This window comes from Crassostrea angulata, chromosome 3, assembly GCF_025612915.1.
Source record: "Crassostrea angulata isolate pt1a10 chromosome 3, ASM2561291v2, whole genome shotgun sequence".
NCBI classification, from domain to species: domain Eukaryota; kingdom Metazoa; phylum Mollusca; class Bivalvia; order Ostreida; family Ostreidae; genus Magallana; species Magallana angulata.
The window spans coordinates 16,170,001-16,194,681 of NC_069113.1; the positions used below are offsets into that span (position 1 = coordinate 16,170,001).

At 32.3% G+C, this 24,681-nt stretch overlaps 2 protein-coding genes across 2 annotated transcripts in view; one reads left to right on the forward strand and one right to left on the reverse strand.

Annotated features, from left to right (window-relative positions):
- LOC128176456 (uncharacterized) overlaps nt 1–24,681 on the reverse strand; it is a 51,295-nt gene that overhangs the window by 22,331 nt on the left and 4,283 nt on the right. Inside the window, exons 6-22 of the mRNA XM_052842820.1 lie at nt 23,912–24,022; nt 23,106–23,221; nt 22,270–22,341; nt 22,110–22,173; nt 21,630–21,680; nt 21,185–21,402; nt 20,836–20,895; nt 20,590–20,701; nt 20,234–20,469; nt 17,593–17,703; nt 17,008–17,098; nt 16,839–16,877; nt 15,787–15,979; nt 14,836–15,038; nt 7,533–7,726; nt 6,429–6,518; nt 422–636 (exon numbers count right to left, since the gene is read on the reverse strand). Coding sequence (XP_052698780.1) covers nt 422–636; nt 6,429–6,518; nt 7,533–7,726; nt 14,836–15,038; nt 15,787–15,979; nt 16,839–16,877; nt 17,008–17,098; nt 17,593–17,703; nt 20,234–20,469; nt 20,590–20,701; nt 20,836–20,895; nt 21,185–21,402; nt 21,630–21,680; nt 22,110–22,173; nt 22,270–22,341; nt 23,106–23,221; nt 23,912–24,022 — 2,176 coding nt within the window. The remainder of the gene's footprint in view (nt 1–421; nt 637–6,428; nt 6,519–7,532; nt 7,727–14,835; nt 15,039–15,786; nt 15,980–16,838; nt 16,878–17,007; nt 17,099–17,592; nt 17,704–20,233; nt 20,470–20,589; nt 20,702–20,835; nt 20,896–21,184; nt 21,403–21,629; nt 21,681–22,109; nt 22,174–22,269; nt 22,342–23,105; nt 23,222–23,911; nt 24,023–24,681) is intronic.
- LOC128176457 (uncharacterized) lies at nt 12,696–14,842 on the forward strand. Its single transcript, XM_052842822.1, has 2 exons — nt 12,696–12,824; nt 13,223–14,842. The coding sequence occupies exon 2, from the start codon at nt 13,268–13,270 to the stop codon at nt 14,822–14,824; it is 1,557 nt and encodes a 518-aa protein (XP_052698782.1). The 5' UTR covers nt 12,696–12,824; nt 13,223–13,267; the 3' UTR covers nt 14,825–14,842.

The window sequence follows — 24,681 nt, forward strand, 5'->3', positions numbered from 1 at the left end:
AAGATTTTGTCGGTGGGCGACTATTAATGTTGATGACTTTCTATGTTGATAAAATTCGTTTAATTTTTATTTAATCTACATACATATAAATTGAACTTTCTATTTATTTGCATTAATGATTTTTTGTCTATTTACCAGAAATTAAATGCTAAAGATTTCCTCACAGGATTTTATTGGGGATGGAAATGTCTACTCTTGCTCATCAAACAAATTACAGAAAAATTCCAAAAATGTAAACTAAATTGCCCGAATACCGATAAACGATAAAAAGTATGATTATATGTCTTTTTGATCATGATTATATTCTCTTCAAAAGTACTCGTCAATCGTGTAATTTAGTTTTACCCAATTGCGCAAGGAGCTCTTTGATCAGTACACATACAAGCGCCGACGTGAATGTGATCAGTTTAGCAATACTCACACATCACTGGCGGTAGAGAACGTCAGCTCTTTGATGGCTTCGACCGACATCCACTTGAGGGGCAGACGACCACCCTTCCGGTTGACATACACCTTGTTATCGTATGTGTAGCGCGTGAGACCAAAATCACCGATTTTCACAACGTTTTTCTTGTCCACCAGAATGTTTCTCGCAGCCAAGTCTCGATGGATGAATCCCTTTTGAGATAGGAATTCCTGAAATATACATAAATAGTATTACTTTTTTCTCACTGTTTTGAATGACGTAATTCAAAAGGTGTAAAGGGTAACGAACCGCACAAAATTTATCTAGGTTATTATTCAAATGTAAATAGCAATATGCATGCAGCAATGATGTGTTGTTTGCCTAAATGTGCCTCACACACTATATGAATATACTGTCATATGGACGCCAATAAAAATTCGACAAATTTAGCTTTTAAACAAATTTTTGGAAATTGATTTTTGATATTTTCTGCATTACCAAAAATACCATTAGTTATAAATATACCATTCTAAATTAGAAAAAAATTGAATAAAACAATTAACAGATAGGAAAAGGTCATTATAATTTCTAGTTTTTGAAAGAAAATTTTAGATTTAAGAAAGATCAAAATAATCAATTTTATCCCTACAAGATAAACAAAGTTATGTAGAAAGACTTTGATTTTGACAGTAAACCATTTGCAATCGGATGCTGTTATTTCCAGGTCCGACTGCACTTATATAAACCTTTTGTGCTATTTTACCATAAACACTTGTTTACGTAATCAAAATTTTGTTATCCAATAAAAGTGATGACATTTCTGCCATCCATGTGTTTAGTGCTCTTTTTTTGTTAATTTTTGGAAAAAAGTAGAGTAATAAATGCTAAACCTCTTTCCTTTAAAAATGCTCATGGTCAATTTTTAAAACTAATATTAATTCTAATTAATCCCATAATTGGCATCTCTGTGTTTTGCTTTTAAGCAATAGTCCTTTCGTAATATATAATGTACTTTCAATTTATGCAAGAACAAAATATATTGGAATGTGCTCGAATTTTCTTATGATAATTGGACATTGAACTGTAAGTGTATTACTTAATTCTTAAAAATAAATACAATTACTATAATTACTGATTTATTGTGGGTGGAACGAAAAGCATGTTAAACGCTGTTGTTTTATTAGTAAAATTGTCCAGCTTACATTGATAATAACAATTAGGAAAATCATTTATCTTTTGTTCCCGGGGTCTTCCTAACCTCTGATTTACGTAGTAACTGCACTCTTTGAATAACGTTTTAACATACAAATTACTCTATAATCGTTTTCAATAGTACCAGTTCTCAAAAAGTGCGTTGGCACTTTCGCCTTGCACGAAGGGTTAACGATAAATAAAGAAATCGTGACGTATTAGACAAAACAAACCCCGGTGTCTGAGGAACATGGTCGTTCAACCAAATGTAGATAATAAAAAAGATTGTTTTCTTTTTCTACAAGGCAGAGAATTTCTAGCAAATTGCCATATTTCAGACCAACAGACCACCCATCTCAAACTATTAACTGTATTTTCTTTTCTTTTTTTATATTTCCTTCTTACAGTCATTTGCACAATTAAAACTGAGTTCCTGCTTTCATAATTTTGGTATATTTTTTACGTGTCCGAACTGGGGCCCCTGTTATTATCAAATATTTGCTGCAAATAATCTTTATTTGTAGGTCTTTACAGAAACATCAGTGTGGTCCGAGATAATATTGTTTGTTGCAGTATAAATGTTGTGTTCTTTAAATTGAAGAGAATATTAAATATTACATTTCCTTCAAATGCATAAATTCATCAATATATATGAAGTAGACGAAAGACTCATTTGAAATTAAAATCAAAATTATACGTAAAGCGCAATTCACAAAAAACTAAAAAAAAAAAAAAACCAAAAACAATTAGCAGCAGAAATTTTACAAATTGTATGTGTTGTTTAATGTTCAACATATGATTGAAAGAAAAGTTGTTTTAATCATCTGATATCAAATCAATTAATTTTCTATGATAATTGAGGCATGACTTTGAAGCATAGTAAAGAATTCATCAAGTAGATTTTAACACACCTTAATTGTAATTCAAATTACAAAAATTGTGTCATCAATTCATCATTAGCATTTGTTATAAATAAATTGAACCAATTCAATTTGGTGAAGAGAAATTTTCTCTTACAACGTTCTAGAACTCTACAGTAATTAACTTGTAAAAACCGTTCCTTGGAATGTTAACAGAATTATCAATAATATTGTAAATAAATCTTCTTCAAACAATAATTATGTCTGATAATGTGCCAACCGTGTTCTGTCTTTCCTACGTAATTTAAGCTATTTTTAACAGAAATCCTGTAGTGTTTGAATTTATGAATGAAAATTCTTTCTCTCAGACAATAACTGGGCGTAAACATCAAATTCTTTGTCTTGTTTTACTCTCTCCCCACTTATAATTCACGCATGCAGTTTTTTAGGAATTGGGGGAATTTGCAAAATTTGCGAGTCTGGTTATATTTGTTTCAAGAACCAATTTAATAAAAGAACAAAAAAATTAAAGAATAACCCCAAACAACACACTTGTTTCGCGTGCATTCCTATATTCTAGTCTACAAGGTTTTGGGTGTATGTTTTATTATTTTCAGCGTGATTGGATGAAATAGAAAAATTTATAATTATTTATAAGCTTAAAACAATTACATATTAAATGAAGTATTTATTTTTTATTAATTATGATTTGTTGATGATAATATTTTTCTCTATTTGACGCAAATATCAACATAAAAATTATATGAGTTTAAGAAATAAAGTGTTATAAGAAATTTAAGATAAATTCGTATGAGTACAATAATGATACAAATTTCAATCAATTTCCCGTACTCGACGTTTACATTATTTATGGAAAGTGCTACTGACACCATGTAGACGCATCCATTCACTCTTGGTAAGGGCCACTTTTACACAAACATACACACACATGTAGTATATGATTTAAAAATAATTGTACTGTATTTAGTACTATATTTTGTATTATCTTTCATTTGTGGACGGACATGGCGTTCTTTCATGCATACAAATTCATTTTGATATACAGTTATCACACGGCTTTATGCAAAATAACTTTTGCAAAGATCCTTTTGCGTTATATGCTTATTCATGGGTTCATGCATATATTTAAAATTTAAAAGGTATAGATATACAGCTAAATTGATATCTATATTTCTTTATCATCTATCATATATTCTTTACATATTATATTAATATTTTAAGATCAAGCCAATATAAATAGGAATGAATTTAGTTGGTATTGTTACCAAATTCATATGAGTATAAACTAGATTCCTGGAACAGTAAGCGTTAAAATAAAACTAGATGCAATAAATAAGAAAAAGCATAATACATTTTTTTTTATTAGAAGGTGACTGAATCCATTCTTAGAATTTAATATTCGGAATGTAGGAGATAAGACTATTTGTTCCCATACATGATGATAAATCGTAAAAGAATGGTGTTAAGCATATAAAATCATCGTTAGAATTTATAGTTGTCTTTTTTTTACTCAAGTACTATTGTGACGTAGACAAAAAAATAAAAATAAAAATAAATTTAAAATACTGATATAGAACAATGTCCGTAGAGTATGCATTTTCTAAAGCATTTTCATAGTTTTTTTCTTTTAAATTTTGACTGCAAATAGCTAATGTTATACTAGGGTCCTTTTCGATATATTTCATTTTATGAAATAAAATATTTGTAGTTATGTTATATATTTTATTTGATAAAATGAAATAAATCGGAAAGGACACTAGCTTTAATTTCAGGTCGAAAAAGTTTTATTGTTATCAATTGCAATACGAGAATATATCAAATGAGTCCCAATACAAGAAAAGGAATGCATGAGGTCGTAAGTATACACTGTACCTAAAATTTATCATAATTTTTGCTGTAAGTGTATCATCAGTAAAATTTTAAATTATTGAACTGAATGAATACAGTGTGTACTATTGTAATTTTTGCCCATCCATATGTAATGGAATTTCATTATTATAGCGATGTCAATAATAATTTAAAAGCATAAGTCCTCAACCTTTTGTTGACTGCTTGTACATTGTATTTCAATAGAAGATAATTATAAATAAAAGTACATGTTTATGACAATATTTCTACTCTTACATGTAACTATAATTAATAAAGGCACCCTACATCGATTCTTATTATTTGTGTGTGTATGACTATAAAAACTAATATTTTGCTTGGTTTGGGGAAAAATTTGAGTTTAAAAGGCCGCGACCTAAATCTGAGATGAGCTACAAAGTAAGTGTTATCCTTTTATATTTATACTAGTATAGGAAATATCCTTTTTATAGTTCATCAAAAAGAAAACTATAAAAACTGCACCAAAGTACTTAAACAATTGCTACGAGTTAAAGGTGAAACACTCATTAAAAACGTGTATAAAATCTTAACAACAAAAAATGTTGTCACATGAAAAGACTTCATAAGAAGCTGCACCTACCTGAATTATGTCATTTTGTTCCGTTAACACAATGCCGCTTACAAATTCTCTACCCATTTCAAATCAGTATGTTGAATTAAAAAATTCATTTATTTGAGAAATATGTTAATGTGTTAAATAAATCTCAATTAAACAAGTCATAAGATAGCGCAAGAATACACGCAGACTGTGAGCTATGCTTAAGATATTATCAACACCTCATAACGAAAGTTCATGATTTAGATAAAAAGAATTATTTAGGCATTTCTGTTAAAATAATTTAAAATATTATGTATATATGTAAACTTACCAATTTATCTTACTTTTTTTAAAATTTTTATTTGATGTAAATGAAGTTTATATTAATCATTTGAATTTTAAAAAATTCTCATTTTTTAAAATTTGTAATATTTAGCGTCATGCATACTAGGCATGTACCAACATCAGCACATGTTGTTTCAACTTATGTGATGTCATTCCATTTAGTGTGATAACCAACATACGTACGCATGCCACTATCGTAAACAATGCGTTGCATATATTATATATCCTTCGTCATAACTTTAAAAAAATCAATGAAAACCAAGAATTTTTATCTCAATGACAATAATAATCCTTCCAATTCTTGAAGAAAGGTTTGAATAACTTCCTATAATGGACGGCCCCCGCAAAACTTTGACATTAACTGTCACAAGATGAATCACTAATTGATAGATTTTTTTGTCTTTCTTTTGAGTTAGAACAAAACCAAAAATATGAATCAGTAAATATTCGAACCCTTTACATCATTCCATTATTTATGTTAAAACGGCGTGACTTTTATCAAATGCAATGATCACATCATGCTTATTACTAACTGAAGGTGACAGAGTTTTTAAAACATTTTAGGCTTGAGATAACTTGAGACGACGGGATTTTTTTAAAATATATGTATGTAAGAGGTCAAAGAACGGTAACTCTAAAAGAAATGCTTCACTACGAAAAACTGACAGAAAAATGAAATGTATATTTCAAACATAGAAAAAAAATCCCAATACTGATAAACTGTTAATCATCGATTATCAGTAAAGAATGAAGAAAATAACAATAAATTCTTTTTGTGTCACAATATATAGTGGTGGCAAAAAGTCATTCAATGAGATTATACTTTTATTTCATAACAGAAAGCACTATTAAATACTATATAATTATACTTCTCTGCTCTAAAGGTGAATTTAGTACATGACAGGGAATTAATTTTGGAGAATGTGTTTTTAAGGCGAGTTACACAATAAACATATTTCTATCAGTCAAATAATAGGGAAAAAACCCACTGAATTAATTCCTCGATAGTTTTCCACTACGTTTACTTTGAAATGTACGGTAGGTAAAAATGACAGATAAACATAATGACAAAGCGACTTTTCTAAAAAAAAAAAAAGAAAAAAAGAAATAAAATAAACGATGGGTTTGTGAAAAGTAAGCTATATTGCTGATACATGTGAAAGAAAACTGGAAGACTTACCATTCCGGTAGAAATCTGTCGAGAAAACGACAACAATTCCTGCGGACCCACCGTTTCACTGTCTTGATTAACATATTCTGCGTTGATGTGCTGGCAAAATTCATAGAAAAATAACAAATGACAAAATTAAACAATAATATAAGAATATTGCGTTTTAATTAATGACACATTAGCTGTTCAAGGCTTCTCTCTTTTTCTTATTTACATAGAGTGCCAGATGTTTCTGACATAATCAAACAGATTATACTCGTCAAAGTATAATGACATTCAAAGACAACTAGAACAGGTGTTCAAGGATGTCGTAGAATAAGAACAAGGAAATACAAAACAGTTTGTGTGTACGTATATATCTACTATAATTGAAATATCCTACTAATTTTATGAGGTCTCAGAATGCCTTATTGACACAGTGACACCATTACAATTTTTACTAACAAAATTTTATATATTTTGACCTTTACAATCTAAGTTGAATTATTTTTTAAAATTATCAAAGTTTTTAGATGTGATATATTCTGATTTGATCCTCAATTAAGCAAAGGTTTATTCCTCGGTGAGTGAAATTAATGAAAATGAATTCACAAAAATTGATGGAAATGATTTCACCGTTCCTAATGGTATTCAAATATCCAATTTCATGAAATGATTTATATAGCTTTTAGTATGACTTTCCAATTAACGAATACCATTCTTTAAAAAAATATTACGGTACTGTATAATAGCTAGTCGATATTTATGGCTTTCACAAGTAACAACTTTTTGCCGTACTTGTTCCCTATGGGTTCTTCATTTACCAATCACAAAACAGGGTTATTCTAAGAACACTATACGACCCTATACACGCCCAAATTAAATAAATAAAGTTATTTAAAACCCAAATTTGACGGAAATAATCTAAAAATTTTACTCGCACTGTCCTTCTGACATACTTTCATAATGAAAACATGCATTATGACTACTTCAAAATGCATATTCTTAATGCCTAAAATTAAAAATATGTCAGAAAAAGAGCTCTTACTATAGTCAATACATATAATGTTTAAATGATCAGTGCAATGGCCTTAAACTGTGAACGTATAACTGTTATATAAATGTGAAAGGTACCTGTTGCAGATTTTTTCGGATGTTTCTGAGATAGGACAAGAGATCCCCTCTCGAAGCATGCTCCACTATCAGACAGATCGGGTCGCGAAGCGTACAACAGCCAAGCATACTTATAACGTTCCTGTGGTATCCGATCCCCTTCATTAACCGGATTTCTCGCAAGAAATCCTCCTTATTGGTTTCTGAGGCATCCTCTGTTTAAAAAAAAAAACAAAACAAAAAATAAACATGGATTTTAAAGCCAAAAAAAGATATTCAAGAATTAAACATTTTTGGTTGAAAATATTCTGAAAATTAATAAAAGTATGGTTTTAAATGACACTTAATAAATCAATATTGTAATAAATAAAATGAGATAGTCCAATACGTATTAATCGGAAATACGTCTTTTGATTCTAAATGAATCAATTTGTAAATGATAACTTGAGATAAGAAATTAATTTGTCAAAATAAAACTGTTACGATTTTATGAATAAATTTATGATATCCTAAAGTTGTTGTTTATAATGTGCTTTTGAGCTCTTTAACCAATATTTTGTCTATGATTATTTCATATCTATCACATTAATTTAAATTATTAATTCAGTCTTTGCAACAGCAGTTAAATTATATTATTGTCGAAGCAAAACTGCAAAAGGATTATAAAAATTAAACCTTATTTTTGGTTCGACAAACCAAATTATACTATTGTCGCAGCGAAACTGCAAAAGAATTATAAAAATTAAACCTTGTTTTTGGTTGAAAAACCATCCTACCATTTTTTGGCAACATCTGACATCATTTTTAAATAAAGTTTAGTGAGGAGCTTTAGGTGTAGTTATGATCCATTTACACAAACAAACAAAAAGTAAGTGTATCCATCTCCCTTTTCTATTCAAAAATGAAAAAGTAATATAGTCATTTTCTTCACATCTGTAGAGTACTATTCGTGAAAAGCAACTTTATATGCTCTCCTTGATAGTCATCATATTTTTGATAATAATGTTCATTCAAAATCATTTAATCCTAACCCTAACCCCAAATCCATACTCTAACGCTAACCCTAACTCTAGTCATAATCTAAAATATCAATTTTCATTTTGAGTGGATAGTCTAACGTAATTTTATTAAGTGTTTTCCTTGAACCATATGGTATTTCAATTGAAAAGGATATGTATAAAACAAATTTTGAAACGGTTCTCACAAAAAGTATAGTTTTAATTTCAGTGGAAAATTTCAATGCTTTTGAGTAAGTATTAGAGATTTCAAATTACATGTATATACAATTTTTTTAACATTTCCATAGCAGAAATGAGTTAACCTTGTCGTCTTTCAGAGGTCAGGCTAAACTTTAGATGATGTAATGCATTAATCGACGGAAACTTGTTGGGGTGTAAATTCCATCAATTTGATGGAAATGGTTATTAACATATTAATGGCAATGACACGGCTATAACTGTAAACCACCAGGGACCATCCATCAGCTACTGATGGTAAACACCTGGGCTAACATTAGTGCCTCTTCTCTCCTACAACTCACAGACTCGATAAATCACACCTTAAATGGACACTTAGTATTCCCTACACTCCATCTCTAATTTGATGAATACTACTTCCTTACAGTCACCCCCCCCCCATGTTTACACATTTAGTTATAATATGCCATTCAATCTTGACATTAGTAATTTTAAAAAAGTCGGGTTTGCGTTAAAAGCGATACACAGATATATGTTATATAGCTCTTGTATATATTTGACATTCGTGTTCTTAAAGAAGTAAATAATTAAATGATATCTTTACTAACTAATGTTTCCATTACTTAAAGCGAGTGGTCTTCTAACTTAAATTCTACATAGATATGCAAACTCTTCGACTACTTTATCATTGAATGGGATTGCAGTTTGAATAACCATTGATTATATAAATTCTAATTTTGAGGTTGTCTCTCTTAGTGCGATTGAAACCAGGAAAACACAAAAGAGACTCATACAAATTGTAGACTAAAACGCCAAGAATTGTTAAACTTATGTCAAAAGCTCTCATACTGTCTTAGTTTTAGGATCTGATCAATAAAAGATATTGCGTTTAGTTTTGTTTCTAGAAATCCTATTTTTCATTTATTTTTTGGACACCATAATAGCTAAAATTTTATATAAGCTGTCAATGATGATAAACGACGCGAAATAAGAAAATACAGCAAGTTCGTGCGAATGCTTGATTCTTTTTTAGAAAACTTAACCCCTCTTTACTTCATGTACAGGATTGCATTTCCTATTTGAGTATTTGTACCTATGCAGTTTTAAACCTCTCTTGTCGCCTAGATCTGCATTGAGCGGAGTTTATGAAAAGAAGTTAAACCCTATCAAACGGTTGAATAAAATTTCCAAGTTGACTCCCGTATCTACAGTATATACATCGATATCTCATTTAAATACACTTTTAAAGCTTAAGGTAAACATCCAACCATGTCTAAATTGATTTTGTATAAAGTATTCAAATATGTTTAGGTGTGTTTATAAACTGCAATAAGAAAAACCGAAAACTCTACGTGTAAATTATCAAAATATATGTTGAAGAGCGTCTTGGTGTTTGCACTAAGGTTGTTTTACATTGCTGTGGACAAATGCAGACGCATGTGTTCAACAAACTAAGACGACGACTTTTGATTTAAATACAGGATTATTAGGTTAATTGGCTATAAATACCCCGTCTTTTGTATTTGGGAATTCGTCAATTCAAGTTCAGGTCACAGACACTTGGAACACCGCAAATGAACTTAAAACTCATTGTGTCTACGTTTTGTAGTCGCTCAGCAGTTAAAACACAGAAAGATTTCGTGCAAATACCTTGTTTACTTTTTGATATGATTGGAATCTTGGGTCTTTTGTGCTGTATAACAAGTGATAAAAATCGGCGTTGTGTCGAAGTGTGACAATGTTGTCGTACACAGGCAAGCCTAAAAAAGTTACAACCTGTGACTTTTGTTCCAGTACCAACAAGGTGGAATGGATGTGTGTCGCTTGCGATAAAATTACTTGTGACCGCTGTAAAGCAATACATCAAAGATCCAAACGATATGGCAACCACAAAATCCTAAAAATACAAGGTGCTGTGGAAATAGTGATCTCAAAGGATAAGGAGAAAGATCAAGAAACAATTGAACGTCTCCAGAATGAGGTAGAATTATCAATAGGGAAGAAAGTGGTTCCAACTGAAGGAAAGTCCAGGAAGGCACACTCAGGAAGAATAATAAAAGGTCGTCGATCGTTAAGTATAGATGAAGGGGATAAGAAATTAAAACCGTCTGAAAATTTGATTCCGCAAGTGTCCAATATAAAGCTTGACGGCAGAGATGGCTCATCTTCAAGCGGCAGTCCAGTGACGGTAGATGATCCCCTGGACAATGGAATTCTAGCCGATATGTCGCACAGGGAAAGAAGGCGTGTAGCTGAATTTAAAGATCCTTTTGTCGATCAAGAGATTTGGCCAGGATTAAATGCGAATGGAGATTCTTTTAAAATGCAACGGGATGCACATGTGTCTCCAGAGAAAGCTTCGGAAATTGTTCAATCTCCAATAAAACTTTTGTTTGGAGACAACAACCAAAGAGATAGTAATCAGACATATCAACCTGCCATCAGTACAGTTAATGACCAATTACCTTCGAATATATTTGAACAAATTCCAAGAAAGAATTTGAATGGCGTGACATTTTCTTCACAAAACAGCAAAGGTTCGAGTTTTCTTGGTGTAAATAGAATACCGAAAGACAATGAAAAGAATGCAAGAGAAGCTAGACCAAAAGTTCCTAGACTAAAACCAATTATTATATCAAATTTTCCCACAAAGTTACTCTGGATAAACGCCATATGTCCTGTAAATGAATATAGATGCTGGTTTGGTGATGTGACTGCTAACTCTTTATTTCAAATAGAACTAGAAAATGATGAAATATCAAACACTTCTGTTTTCGATCACAAGGTAACGGATATTGTTCTCTTGCTAAACGGTGACCTTATGATATCGTATGAAGAAGGGAAAAAAATAACGCGGATAGACAAAGAAGGAAACATTATTTCCACTCTAGAAATGAAACCAATGTGTCCTCAAGGAATGTTCGTTTGTAAATCCGGTGATTTATACGTATCACTTGCTGGAAAGATCCATGCTCATCGGCATCCAAAGACTCCGGTGCGAATCATAAAAATGACGACAGAAGGAGAGGAAAAGGCTCGATTAGAGTTCAATGCCAAGGGTAAAAAGCTATTTAGTTACCCACATAGCGTCATAGAAAATGTTAATGAAGACCTATGTGTTGTGGACATGCAAGGCGGGGGAAAAGTGAGACTGATGGTGTTTGACAAAAAGTTTGATCAGCGCTTCGTCTACGACGGGAAAGATAAAATGAGTGGCGCCAAACCCTGCGACTTTGGGTTGGTTCGCAATGACAGTGCTGGAAGACTTTTCCTGACTGACTTTGTTTACCACAGGATTCACGTTCTCTCACCAGACGGACATTTCATCCAGTTTCTTATGACGGTAGCGGATGGAATCTACTTCCCGTTTGCACTCGCGATTGATTCTAGTGGCTACTTATGGCTTGACTGTAAAATGACCAGAAATGAAAATTCTTTATCACACGTTCTTAGAATAAAATACGAAAGTACGTAGATAATTGGTAATAATTTGTAAAATTGTATATGTCCTCTAGTCCACCATGTTATTTCAATGTTTTACACTAAGTAGTGGTGGGTAGTAATCTGTGATTGGTGCACAACGATCCTGATTTTAAAATGATAATTACTCTGAGAACGATTAAACAGTTCTGTTATTTTGTATGGAATGGGATAAATCTAAAAAATGTTTTTAATTTTCTTTTCAATTTCAGTTACATATAGCAATACATGTATTTCTTGACACAAGATAGTGTTTTTCTGTGCTGAAAAACTTCTATAAAATTTACTTTTTGCGATGATTTTACATTAAACTATTAATCTATATTTATCTGACAGTGTGTGTGTTTACAACAATTACATTCCTTGCATCAACTCCGATTTTAACAATTAGTCTCATGAATACTAGAAAACATTTTTGGACGTACATGTATCTGACGTATAAGCTTCTGCATTTCAAACAATGCAGTTTTACCAGACGATTAACTACCCGTATCTAATAGTTTTTGTTCTCCAACAACTACTAATCTAGACCTGTTTTGATATTGATAAAACTTAAGTGTTTCTAACAGACTAAAATAAGGATAAGCGGACAATCAGACAGGACAAAAAACCAAAATTTAGATCTTATGCATACAAGGTATTTATTGACATATTTTTTGTTCTCTCTCTCTCTCTCTTTCTCTCTCATTCTCCAAAAACACACACAAAAATGATCAAGTACCGGTATTACATATCTTTGAAATATGTTTTATAAATACCTGAGTAAAAATTAAATCTATTTTTGAATTTTTCATATGTAACTCAAATTAGGAATGGATATTAACTTTTGTTAATCTTATTTTGATTATCTACATAAACAATCGTTTAAACGTAAAAAACAAAATTTAATTAAACTATTGAAGCTTAATGTACACAATTGTAACGGCATTTAAAAATGGTGGACCTTTGTATTTACATACGGGTTATACCGTGAATTAGTAATATCGATCTTTATGTGGTCTACTGATAACTACGAATGAAAACGATCAATTTCAGAAAGGTAGTTCTACTGAGCAAAGATAGAATGTAAAGTTTAAAAGTATGGCATCCAAAGCACGTATTTACGAGTGCAAAGGAAAAATCCATCAAGACAAAAGGCCAGCCGTGTTGCTTTGTGGAACCTGTAAAATCCACATTTGTGGAGAATGTGCTGTATCTGATGATCACAAAAATCATTCTGAATCTTTCCGGTGTCTTGGAGATGTTGATGAAAACCATGTTAAAAACACGGATAAGAGCAAAGAGCTCGCCGAAAAAGCTCATAAACGCCTTGAAAGAAAGATTGCCGAACTCAATGAGGCTAAATCGTCGAGGAAAATGGAGTTTTCAAACTTACGTAAAAACGTCACCGATCAGTTTAAAGATGCCAAAAAACGACTGGCGGACGAAAAGAGGATATTAGAAGAAGGGATAAATACAGAGGAAAACATTGACATGTCTAACGTAGATGATCTGATCACAAGATGTATAAAAAGAAAGGAAACTATTCGGTCGTTGCTTACAGAACTTGAAGAAAAAACCAGTAAGGAAACAAAAGATAAAATGGAGTCGAGCCTTCAAAAGGAAGTCGACGCAGCATCAAATGAAGAAAAACGCTCTGTTAAATTTCGTCATCTTGTATTATCTGAGGAAACAAAGGGAACTCTTCTAGGGTGTTTAGAATTTGATGAAAATACAAGTTTGTCCTCCGATTTTGAGGGATTCTTACTTCCTGAACCCACCATACTGTCAAAATTCCAAATCCGTTTAAGCAAGATTGAAGCCATATGCAAAGTGAGTGATTCGGAGGTTTGGATAGGTTATTCAAAGACCGATAGAATTTATAAACTAGAGGAAATTGATGGGTATCTACGCAAAACAGAACGACATAGGTTGATAGAATTTCAACCCATAAACATATCAGCATTGTCATCTGGGAATCTCATAATTTCCTGCGCAGGTCAACCTATGATTACAACAATTAATACAATGAACAGTATGTATGAACCGTCACTGTACATTGACACTTATCACCTTCTACCTCTAGGCTTATACGTGAACGAAAAGGATGAAATTTTCGTGTGTTTAGTGGATCAGTATGGGTTTTCAGTAGGCAAATCGAGTTTTCGTCAAGTCACAAAGTATGCAGCAGATCGAGAAAGAGCGCTGGTTATTGAAAGAGATACCGACGGAAAAAGATATTTCACAATGCCTCAAAGCGTCATTGAAAATATAAACGGAGATTTATGCGTTGTAGACGTCGTCGATCACCACGAAAGCAGGCTAATGGTTTTTGACAAAAATGGAGGGAAAAAATTCGAGTACAATGGACAGAAAACAACGAATTCACCCAAATGTGATCTCAGTTCCGTCACACACGACAGTAAAGGCAACATTATAATATCAGACGAATTTTTTAACAGGATTCATCTTTTGACAAAGAACGGTGGTTTCGTGGGTTTGCTTGAAATTGGGAAAACAAACGACATCTTTCGCCCCTTTGCCATCATGTGTGATTCCAGGGACACCCTCTGGATTGGATGTAAAAGCACAGAGGAAGATGATGCTTCCCAGCTGGTCCACATGTCAATGCCACTACCTGAGGAAAATCTTCAATAAAATAGATTTACCTTGTATCAGTTTGACCGCCACAGAGACGTAGATGTTCTTTTGATCTGCATCGACAGGCTCCTTGATACCTCGATGCTTCAGTATGCTTCTGTTGATACGGCCTTTTACAACATACCCAAAGGCTCCACTACCCAAAACTCGTCCAATCCGCACACAGCTATGGGGAATTTCCCACTTGTCTGCAACAACTGTTAGGGTAGTACTGCAAAGAAAATAAAATAGCATTATAACTAATTGTCTCTGATTCTCTTGGCATATAGCTTTCAAGATGTAACTTACTGTTTTTGTTTTTTCTACAACATAAGAGATCCAATGATAAGCCAGAGTTTATTATTTTTTTTGTTCTTTATTGTTTTACATCCACTATCATAGATACATTTAATACTTATCAACAGAAAATTAAGTTAATTATATATGAGAACGTATTGGTAAACAAGTTCTTCCACTGATAGTTAAAAAGCAACCTCTACTAGTTACCAGGAATAAATACAAATTTTGCAGTCAAATAAGTTGTATAATAACTCAGCTTCCATGTGCTTGGGAGAGAAATACTAGTAATGAAATATGATATCCAATATAGTATAGAAGTAAAAGCATCTAATTATTAGTAATCTATCTTAATTTAAAATTCAAAACCAAAATAAAAGATAAAAAATGCACATTTAAAAGTGTTTACTGTTTTATCTTATATTTTTAAAGTGCTCAACATTAAAGAATTAATATTCTCGATCGTCACATTTTTTGGATAAATTTTTGAAACCCACATTTTTACAGTAGTAAAAAAAGAGATGATTAATGTAAAAATTTGGACAACAAATTTCGTGTTATTGATATATTACTGTATAATAATATAATTAAAGAATTGCTAGTAAGAAGCGCGGGTTTTCCATCTAATACATCGTATAACTACACAGAAATGTCGGCGAATGGAAACATTTGGGGATACATACGCAGTGAGCATCGCCCTCTCTATTTGGTTGTACGGATTATCTGGGTTTGCTTCGCCAAACAACAGTCGGTTGTCGAGAGATGACAACTTTCTCTTGTGTTGTCTCCTCACTGACCCACCCAATAGGAGGAGAACAACAAGCAAGACTATGGAAAAAACGCCAGCCACAATGGCTAGAATCTCGTTTCTGTTTTCTGTAAAAAATATCAATGATTCATGAGACACGTTATATTTTTCACTGATGAAATCCAATGTTCAATTTGTCGTAAATATTTCTTTATGTAAAACGATGGTTTTAAATCATTTCTAATAAATATATATTTTCATTTTGAATTCTAATTTTCAATGGATATATCTTGTTTTCTCTGTAAGATATAGAATAGTCGTCATATAAATCGTTAAAAAACTTTGGATTTAATTGTGCGATTCAAAATTAAATAACATCTATGTGGACTGTCTAATTTACATGTGCATTGGGTTTTTGTTCATTTTGTTGTTGTTTTTCATACGCACAAGGTTTTTAATATTACCATTTATAAGAACATACAAAATTTACTATCAATGTACAAATGACAAAATAAATTGCACTGAAAATTCGCAGATGTGCTGCTTTGTGTTCTTCGGATATCCATAGTAAAACAAAATACGGCCAGGTTTCTTGCATGGCATTGGTTTCTATAACATTTGAATTTATCACGCCTGACACGGGTCTGGCTGAGAGCAAGGACAGGGTCAAGATCAGACTGCAAATGTGCTCAGAAAATATCGGTGTTTGCTCACGAATTGGGTCAGTATTTCATTTACAATAACAAGATCATATATGACTTAATGGTACCGCTCCGTTTGCAGCTACTGAATACTGTTGTATGAATTGTATATGCACGAAATTTATATTTCCCCATGCAATACACTAGTAAAATTTAATATAAAAAAAGCAACATGTTGCCTGGAGTTGTCGTAGAAGAAGGTGTATAATAGGGTTTTATTATTGTTAGTGACTATTAGATTCATATTTTATAAAAATGTGAAGAAAAATTATGCAATATTACATACCATTTGGTTTTTTGGTTGACGATGTTGAGTTATCAATTTCTACAAAAGAGTTTTAAAGTTATTTATTCTACTAATAGATTCTTATCTTTTAACACTTTTATTTTATCAACTGTACACACATCTTTAATATGTGCATATTGCAAAGCAAAGCGAAGTCTGAAACCATTACCTGTTGGTTCCTCTAAGGTGAACATTTGGAAGTCAACCAATTGCCAACTTCTTTCTGATGGTAATTTCTCAGATTTATTGAGTCCGATGACCTGTTCAGTTGGACATTTTGATAATTTAATAACAACAAACAGTTTACATAATTTGGAATTTTGCAGCGAATAAAAAGCATTTTTGAATAAAGCGTAAATTTAATTATTTGTTGTTTAAGTTGTATATTATTTATAACTGTAAAAGAACAAAAGTATATGTCCAAGTTCTGGAACTTTTAATATAATTTTCAAATGAGACCGCAATATTGTAATTTTTTTAAGATGAAGTCCAAATTATTTTATTTGATTTGATTAATACTGTATACAAGATTATTTTCGCCCCGTGTAATTTTCGCCCATCTACACTTGCAAACGGTTTTGTCCTGTCTTAAATTAAATTCACCGAAACAAAGTTAAGTAGAGATAATTTTGAGACATGGGAATTTGCCCACTGGCAACGAGGGCTAAAATAAAACGGGGACGAATATTTCCCTGTATACAATGGTCCCTCCATGGCATCTAACAGTGAAGGACTGTGTCTTTGTGATACATACCCGCACTCCATACAACAGATCCGACTGTAGACCCCGAAACACTACATGGTCCCGGTCTGGAGAACAGAGGGTATATATTTTTCCACTCGGTAGGAATGTTTCCTCGCATATCTTTAAAATCGTAATAAACATTGACTGTGACAGCATCCTTTCACGTTCCACGTGCATTTGTTACTTGTAATCCTTTGTATATGCACAAATCAACATTGCAACTATATTAAAACATGTTTATCAGTACATTACATTCAAAGGATTTATGTTGTTCTGTGATATATGTTGTTATTTTGTTTATTTTTTACCTTTATTTTTTAACACATGATCTTTATTTAAGTACATGCATTTACTGTTTCGGGAGGTGGGCTTTTTCTCCTTTTTTGCGTTCATAAAAATGTGCAAGCTTAAACCTTAATAGCTAACTTATAGTGCATAGCTTGCATGGGTGAATAGGATGGGTGAATAAAGTGTGTGAAATGTCTATTTAAGGACAGATAAGGTACTGTAAAATTAAAATATCAACAAATCTTAGTATTGTTTTTAAACATTCAAAACAATGTATATCTAAAGGGGCATGGTTAGGATTTTGGTCAAAAATTATTTTTGATTTTTATGTTTACAATGCTTCAGGAAGATATTTTTAATAGGCAACTAAAGTTTGAGAGACATTCGTTGAGTTATAAGCGAGTTACAGAGCTTATAGTTCTTTGCTAAAGAAACAAAGCTTTTGTTTACATTTTGAATGTTGAAGTATGTAAACAAAAACAGGGCACGAGCCATGTTTATGTGACAAAGAATTGTGAGCACTGTTTCTTGCTAATAACTCAATAACTGATTTTCAAATTTTATTTGATTATTTGAAATGCATTCCATAAACATTGTAAATAATAAAAACAGAAAAATAGAATTTGACCAAAATCATGACCATGCCCTTTTAACATTAACATAGATTTGTAACCCTTAAATATGTTAAATACTTGGAATTAGTTGATTTAAACTGGCGTATGCGTATCAAAACCTCTAAATAGTGTCCATTTTTAGATCTTCGTTGCCTTTTCCTCTGTAGAGAAGGCCTGAGTTCCATATGTTTGTTATAGTCTACATAAGGTCTTATTGAAATCAAACCGATTTTAATCTCCAAAAAACAGGGAGAGATGGCCAACTTTAAAATATCATTTTGTATCCCAACAGTTGATCGTTTTAGAAAAATAATACAGGTCATTTAAACAATGCACTCTTGTAAAACTAGACTTTTTAGATTGTGGGTTTCCTGTCGTTTGTGAAAATATTTAAATAAGAAAGTATCCTTTTGTAAATTTGTATTATAACATTATCAAATATATTTAATTGGAGAAAAAATAATTTGAATTTGTATTTTACGACTAAACCAAATGGACATTTGAGGTATCTTATTCCCCCATCTTCTGTAAGTTTTATGGGGGGGGGGGGGGGGGGGTAAAATTAATGATCTTGTTGATTGTAAAGAGGGGGTTAAATTATATTTTATCATGTTTTTGTTTGGTTTTGTGTAAATTTATATCTTGACAAGTGCACCGTTTGCTTTGATTAAATGTTTATTTTACGCTATTTCTTTTTACCGACGTTTAGATTTATCGGAATTTTACTGTAGCAATATGAAGCCTGACGTAGATTTCACAACGAACAAAAAACCTTATCTAACGACTCAAATATATCAGTGCGGGTACATGACCTTTTGTACTGTAAAATGCTTAGATTGAATTTGCATTATCTCTCGGAGTAGTACTAGTAAATCATCATCATAGTCATCGAAACTCTTCATCAAAATCATAGAAATTAATTTAAAAGCACAACAAGTTAGTTTTCTCTTGTACAACAGTTCAACTCTTCAAAGGAAGACAGTAAAAAAGGTTAAGATTTCACAGTTTCATCCCAAGACTTATAAAACTTGCATTGATGTATAAATAATAATGTATAAATTTTTCTAATAAAGATATTTACTTTCAATGCACCATTCATCAGAAAATTTCATACTCTTCAAAATCTGGCTATTTTCATTCGTGTTCAAAATTTGCTTGAAGAGCCTTGTTTTTAAACACACACCAAATACAATGTCAGCTTAAGAAAAAAAACGATAAAACAGGACAATCTGAGACATCACAACGAAATTCGCGGATACAAGAAATGAACTATTCATGATAGATTTATCCTTTATTTAATTAGTATTCTCATGACGTCATTTCCTGGATCCGCGGATGACGCTACAGGTGTTTGCCCACCGTGTGTCTCAGGGTAATGAACAACACAGCGGAAGCTTAGCGAGTCTTTATTACGTCAGATCATTTTGTCATAAATTACATCATTCGGATGTCCACACCTGTGACACACGGCGGCTGTCCTGTAACGATGAAACAGAGGAGTGTGAGGTTAGGAAAATTTATCAAAAGAGGTATTGCAGAGAGTCCATTTTAGAAACATCAACTAGCGTATCTAGTCTAGTTTGTTTCAAAGTTTGAAAAAAAAATTATGTACAATGTCTAGTCGACCTTTCTGATGGAATGCATCAGTATACACTGGAATTATTTGTGCCATTGATATGCAAGTTTTTATGCATAAAAATATTTAGCGAAAAAAAAAATCATCAAAATATCACGTGATCAAAACTCACAGATTCCACAACTGTGACGTTTGTGTTGACGAGTCGTTGTCCGGCAGGTGGCGGTAAAGATTCCACTTCCCCAAGTTGTACCGCGTACTTTTCATAGAATTTCTCTTCGTTTGTGTCGTTTTTGTCGGCGGATGTTCTTCTGGAGCGACTGGGCCTGCGCCAAATGACGGTAATATCCAGAGTGTTGCTAACCTGTATCACTGACACGCCGTCCTCGTCACAGGAAATCCGAGAGGCTGTGGTAAAATAGGGTGATTACTGAAATATACCTTTTCATCAAATTGCAAACTAAATAAAGTGTCAATTTTTTTTGGAATTTTCTGTATGTCACAAAAGACCCAGAATGCAAAACTTACCTGCTAAGTTATTGTTTTGGCAGGACGTGCGATTCTTTAGTTCAATCGTATAAACTTGGAACTTATCATATTCAATTGGTTCTATGACTTGCGTTGGGGCAACTGGCATAATCTGATATATTTTTTAGGAAAACAAGGGAAAAAATTAAAATAAATTAGATCAATAAACTATATATATTAGATATACTTATTTTACATAAATCGTGTTTGTGGCTGAATATTATACAAAATATATATTATACTGACTTGAAAACCATATATTGCATTTGGTTCTTCTTGAACTTGAATTCCAAATTCAACGATGTTCTGTTAAAAAAATATGTAGGTATATTAGTTATTAATAATACTCATTAAGGTTTCAACTATTGTCTTTGTGGCTGTTTATTCAAAGTATAACATCATTATGTCAAATAAAGACGACTGATTACTAAAGAAATGTTTTGTCATAAGTTTATCAGTGGATTCTTAAAAGTGTTTTTATGTGTAGCTCAATCCACTTTGTATGAGATTATCATCATTATAATAATATGAACATATAGATATTTCAGCGTTGGGTTTAGCTTTAATTATTCTATAGAATATACTAGTAGTTTACATTTGCTAGAGTCGTGTTGAGTGGTTCGTGTGTGTATTCAGCCTGGGCTAGAATAAAATTCGAGGGGAAGGAGACCTTCCCCCATCTCATCACATAGTGAGATATCGCTTTCATGGAGCCCAGGTCCGAGGGTTTGTTCCATGCGATCTTCAGCCAGATTTGAGGGTGGTTCAGATCCATGCGCAGTGTGACGTTTTCTACAACATCCGGTGGATCGACTGGCGACAGGAATAAGAAAAGTTAACGGTAAAAACATATACTTTATCATGAACGGCTGTGTTTAATTAATAAATACCATTGAGGTAGTCATTCAATTTATCATGTAAATGGTGATTGCTAGGCACGTAACAACAACAACGCCCCCTAACCCACACCCCCCCCCCCCAACACACACACACACGCGCGCGCGCGCGCGCGCACGACGGAACAAAAATGCTATACTTACAGGGAATGCCTCTCATAGGTCGACAGTTGAAGTTCCGAATTTTCGAACAATCTGTGAAATTTATTGAATTAAGTTATGCATTGTAAATAATACTAGTAAAATAATACTAGTATAGTTTTATTCAAAATATGAATTGCAATTGTAATGTAGGATATATTTCTAGCTGTAAAAATTGTAGTAAATTTAAAATTAATCAAAACAAGTTAATTTATTAACTTTTTAGTTCATTTTTAAATGAAAAAAAGCTATTTTGAGGGTTTGGTTAAAGCAGAATTACGGAAGTGTCGTCCTTTACAAATCTTTCTTTGTTGTTTATTCCATAGTATAGAAATGAAATCCATGCAGTTATTTATTTCAACCCTATTTATCATAAAGGTTTGAGTTACGAAATTACCATAATAGCACACTTATATACAAAACCGTATTCTAAAAATGTTTTAAAGTATTCAGGTCATTGTATCTGTCGGCGAATAGTTTTACCGGATAAATCGATGGTGATGTTGCTGTATGGTCCAGGTTTCCCACATTTCGACACGGCGCGAACCTGCAAATAAAGAATTCCTTCAGAATCCCTCACAGCACCGCCGATGATTATAATAACATAAACCGATTTATTTTAGTCATCATTGTTTTTTTTTACCTGTAAGGTATAGATACACCCGTAACTCTCTGCACTTATACGAAGTCCATTTCTGTAGTGTATGCCTGAAACCTAATAAAATTCAGTTTCGTTATTGTTTGTTTTCAGCACTTTTTTTTTTTCAAATCGAGTTGGCATTTCTATTTAATGTTTTGTCAAATAAGTTAAATGTTTGTGAAAGTAGTTTCTGTATATTTATACAATCTGTTGTGTTTTTCCATTGAATTCTGTGATCTCTAAATATGCCTCTATACGCAACAACCTAATCACTGCGTATGAATTTACACGTAATTTACATAAGACGTTCTCAAACATTATATACATGTTGTTAAAACACCATTTTTTTTTACAAAAGCAATTCAGCAATAAAGTTGATTCTACTGTTAAAACAAAATTTTCAAGAGTTATTTTCATGGATTATATTTGCAAGCCTTCTGTGTGATAACAAGTTTAAACCGAAAACAGCTGTTTTTGCTGTTACTGATTTTATTCCTCTGTGATCTGCAATTTATACTCATTTATTTTAAAAAAAAAATTATCATCAATAGGGGAATGCAAATATCAGCATTAAAAGATATATTTTTGACGTCGTCATGTCAATAAATTTCGCCAGGTGAATAGATAAATGAATAACGCATGTTATAATAATCATTATTCAATGCTAATTTTTACGTAAATAGGAAGCCAAGTTGTATGAAAAGAAGCAATCATTTTAAACAATCCGGAAGTGACGTAACAAGTAAAAGTGTATGTGTAGAATGAAAACGATAAAGAAAAAAAATAATCTTTAAATTTCAATCAGCGTTTGTATTGATGCTGACGTTGTAACAACTCACGGCGTCGGTAGAGGAGAGAGGGTCAAATATAGGAATGATCAGACTGTTGATATTCCGACAGAAGACTGTGGGGAGGGTGCTCCATTGGTAAAACTCGATGTCCTCCGGTCTCCAAGCTACATATAACGAAGAGCAAAGAGTGTTATCACTCGTTAAAAAACTTCAGAGATTACAATAATCTTCTTAAACTTTTCTTAATAAATTGACGACGTTGGAGTTTAATGTAGCGCACCGGCATCTTCGCTAGCCAAGGGTTTTGGGTCCACTCCGCTCTCCAGCTAGCGAAGATAGCGTACCGGTAACTAAAATTAGTTTTAAAGACCTTGAAACAAATCCTAAGCCGATTTTGAAGTAAATAAAATTGCTTAGAAAATGCATTTTGTCAATTATCAGACTAGTGACATTGAAAATACCCCGGTAGTCGGACTAGTATGATGACATCAAGTGAAAAATGAAACCCCGACCGATAGAAATGGACGTAAAAAATCATGTAAAACAGTTAAGAATTCAACAGACAAAAGAACACAATTCCAAAATTCGTTAGAAGGGATTGTGAGTTATCAAACATTCAGAAGTTGCCACAATCCTTAAAATAGAACAATACAAAAAAATCATAAACACAATATCGTAACTAGAACCGATTTATAATGCCTGATAATTTGGCATATTGGCATATAATTAGGCACTTACATAAAGTGTCAAATGTATGTTGTTCATTGTAAAGGATAAACAGGTCACTATGATTAACGATTTACTTACTAACATGTATGTAATGTTCTTAATTTATTTTATTTTAATTGATTTACCTTGGATACCCTCCACTTCCAGAATGCCGGCGAACTCTTTCGACACGGGGCTATAGAACATGGCGCCCTTCATCAAATGACCGTTTAGAGGAGCAGAGGGGGGCGATGGAGCTGTCAATCATTCACACCAGCAGTTTATTATTTTTGTATTATGGTTCTGTACATAATATATATGAAGTATAAATGTACATTTTATGTAGATAAATATAAAGGAGTCAATTAACAGAAGGTTTAGCATACTTATTGTACATAACTTGTTTAATAGTTCGCATTATTTGAGGAAAAAGGCTCATTAAATTTGACAATATTTGGTCTATAAAAATATAATTTTGGTAGATACACTTCTATTTCGTTTTTCAACATGATGCAACACAAGAGATAGTGAAATTCATTTCCAATGTCTCTTTGACATAAGTTACATCCGATTACCATGCAACTTCTAGTAAACAAACGTTTCTAGCAGAGGGCTTTTTAAGGTACTCCACTACACCTAGAATTATGCTTTTTAAGACACTACGTCACAATATGGCGATTTAAATGTTTTGTTAAACTGTTTGTATCAATTGATTCAGATGTATATCGTCATAGCTCAGTGGTTAAAGTACATGTATCAGGCTTGTGAACCGCATATCATGAGTTCGAATCCTCCTGAGCTTTTGCTTATGTTTTTGAAAATGTCATTTTTTATCTAAAATTACACATTTTTTGGCCTGTGTGACATATATACTTCTTATCCATCATGCTTTCTATCATAATCTAGTACTTTTCTG

What these genes read in the sequence shown, in the direction of transcription:
- LOC128176457 (XM_052842822.1), top strand. Translation starts at nt 13,268, where the DNA reads ATGGCATCCAAAGCACGTATTTACGAGTGCAAAGGAAAAATCCATCAA.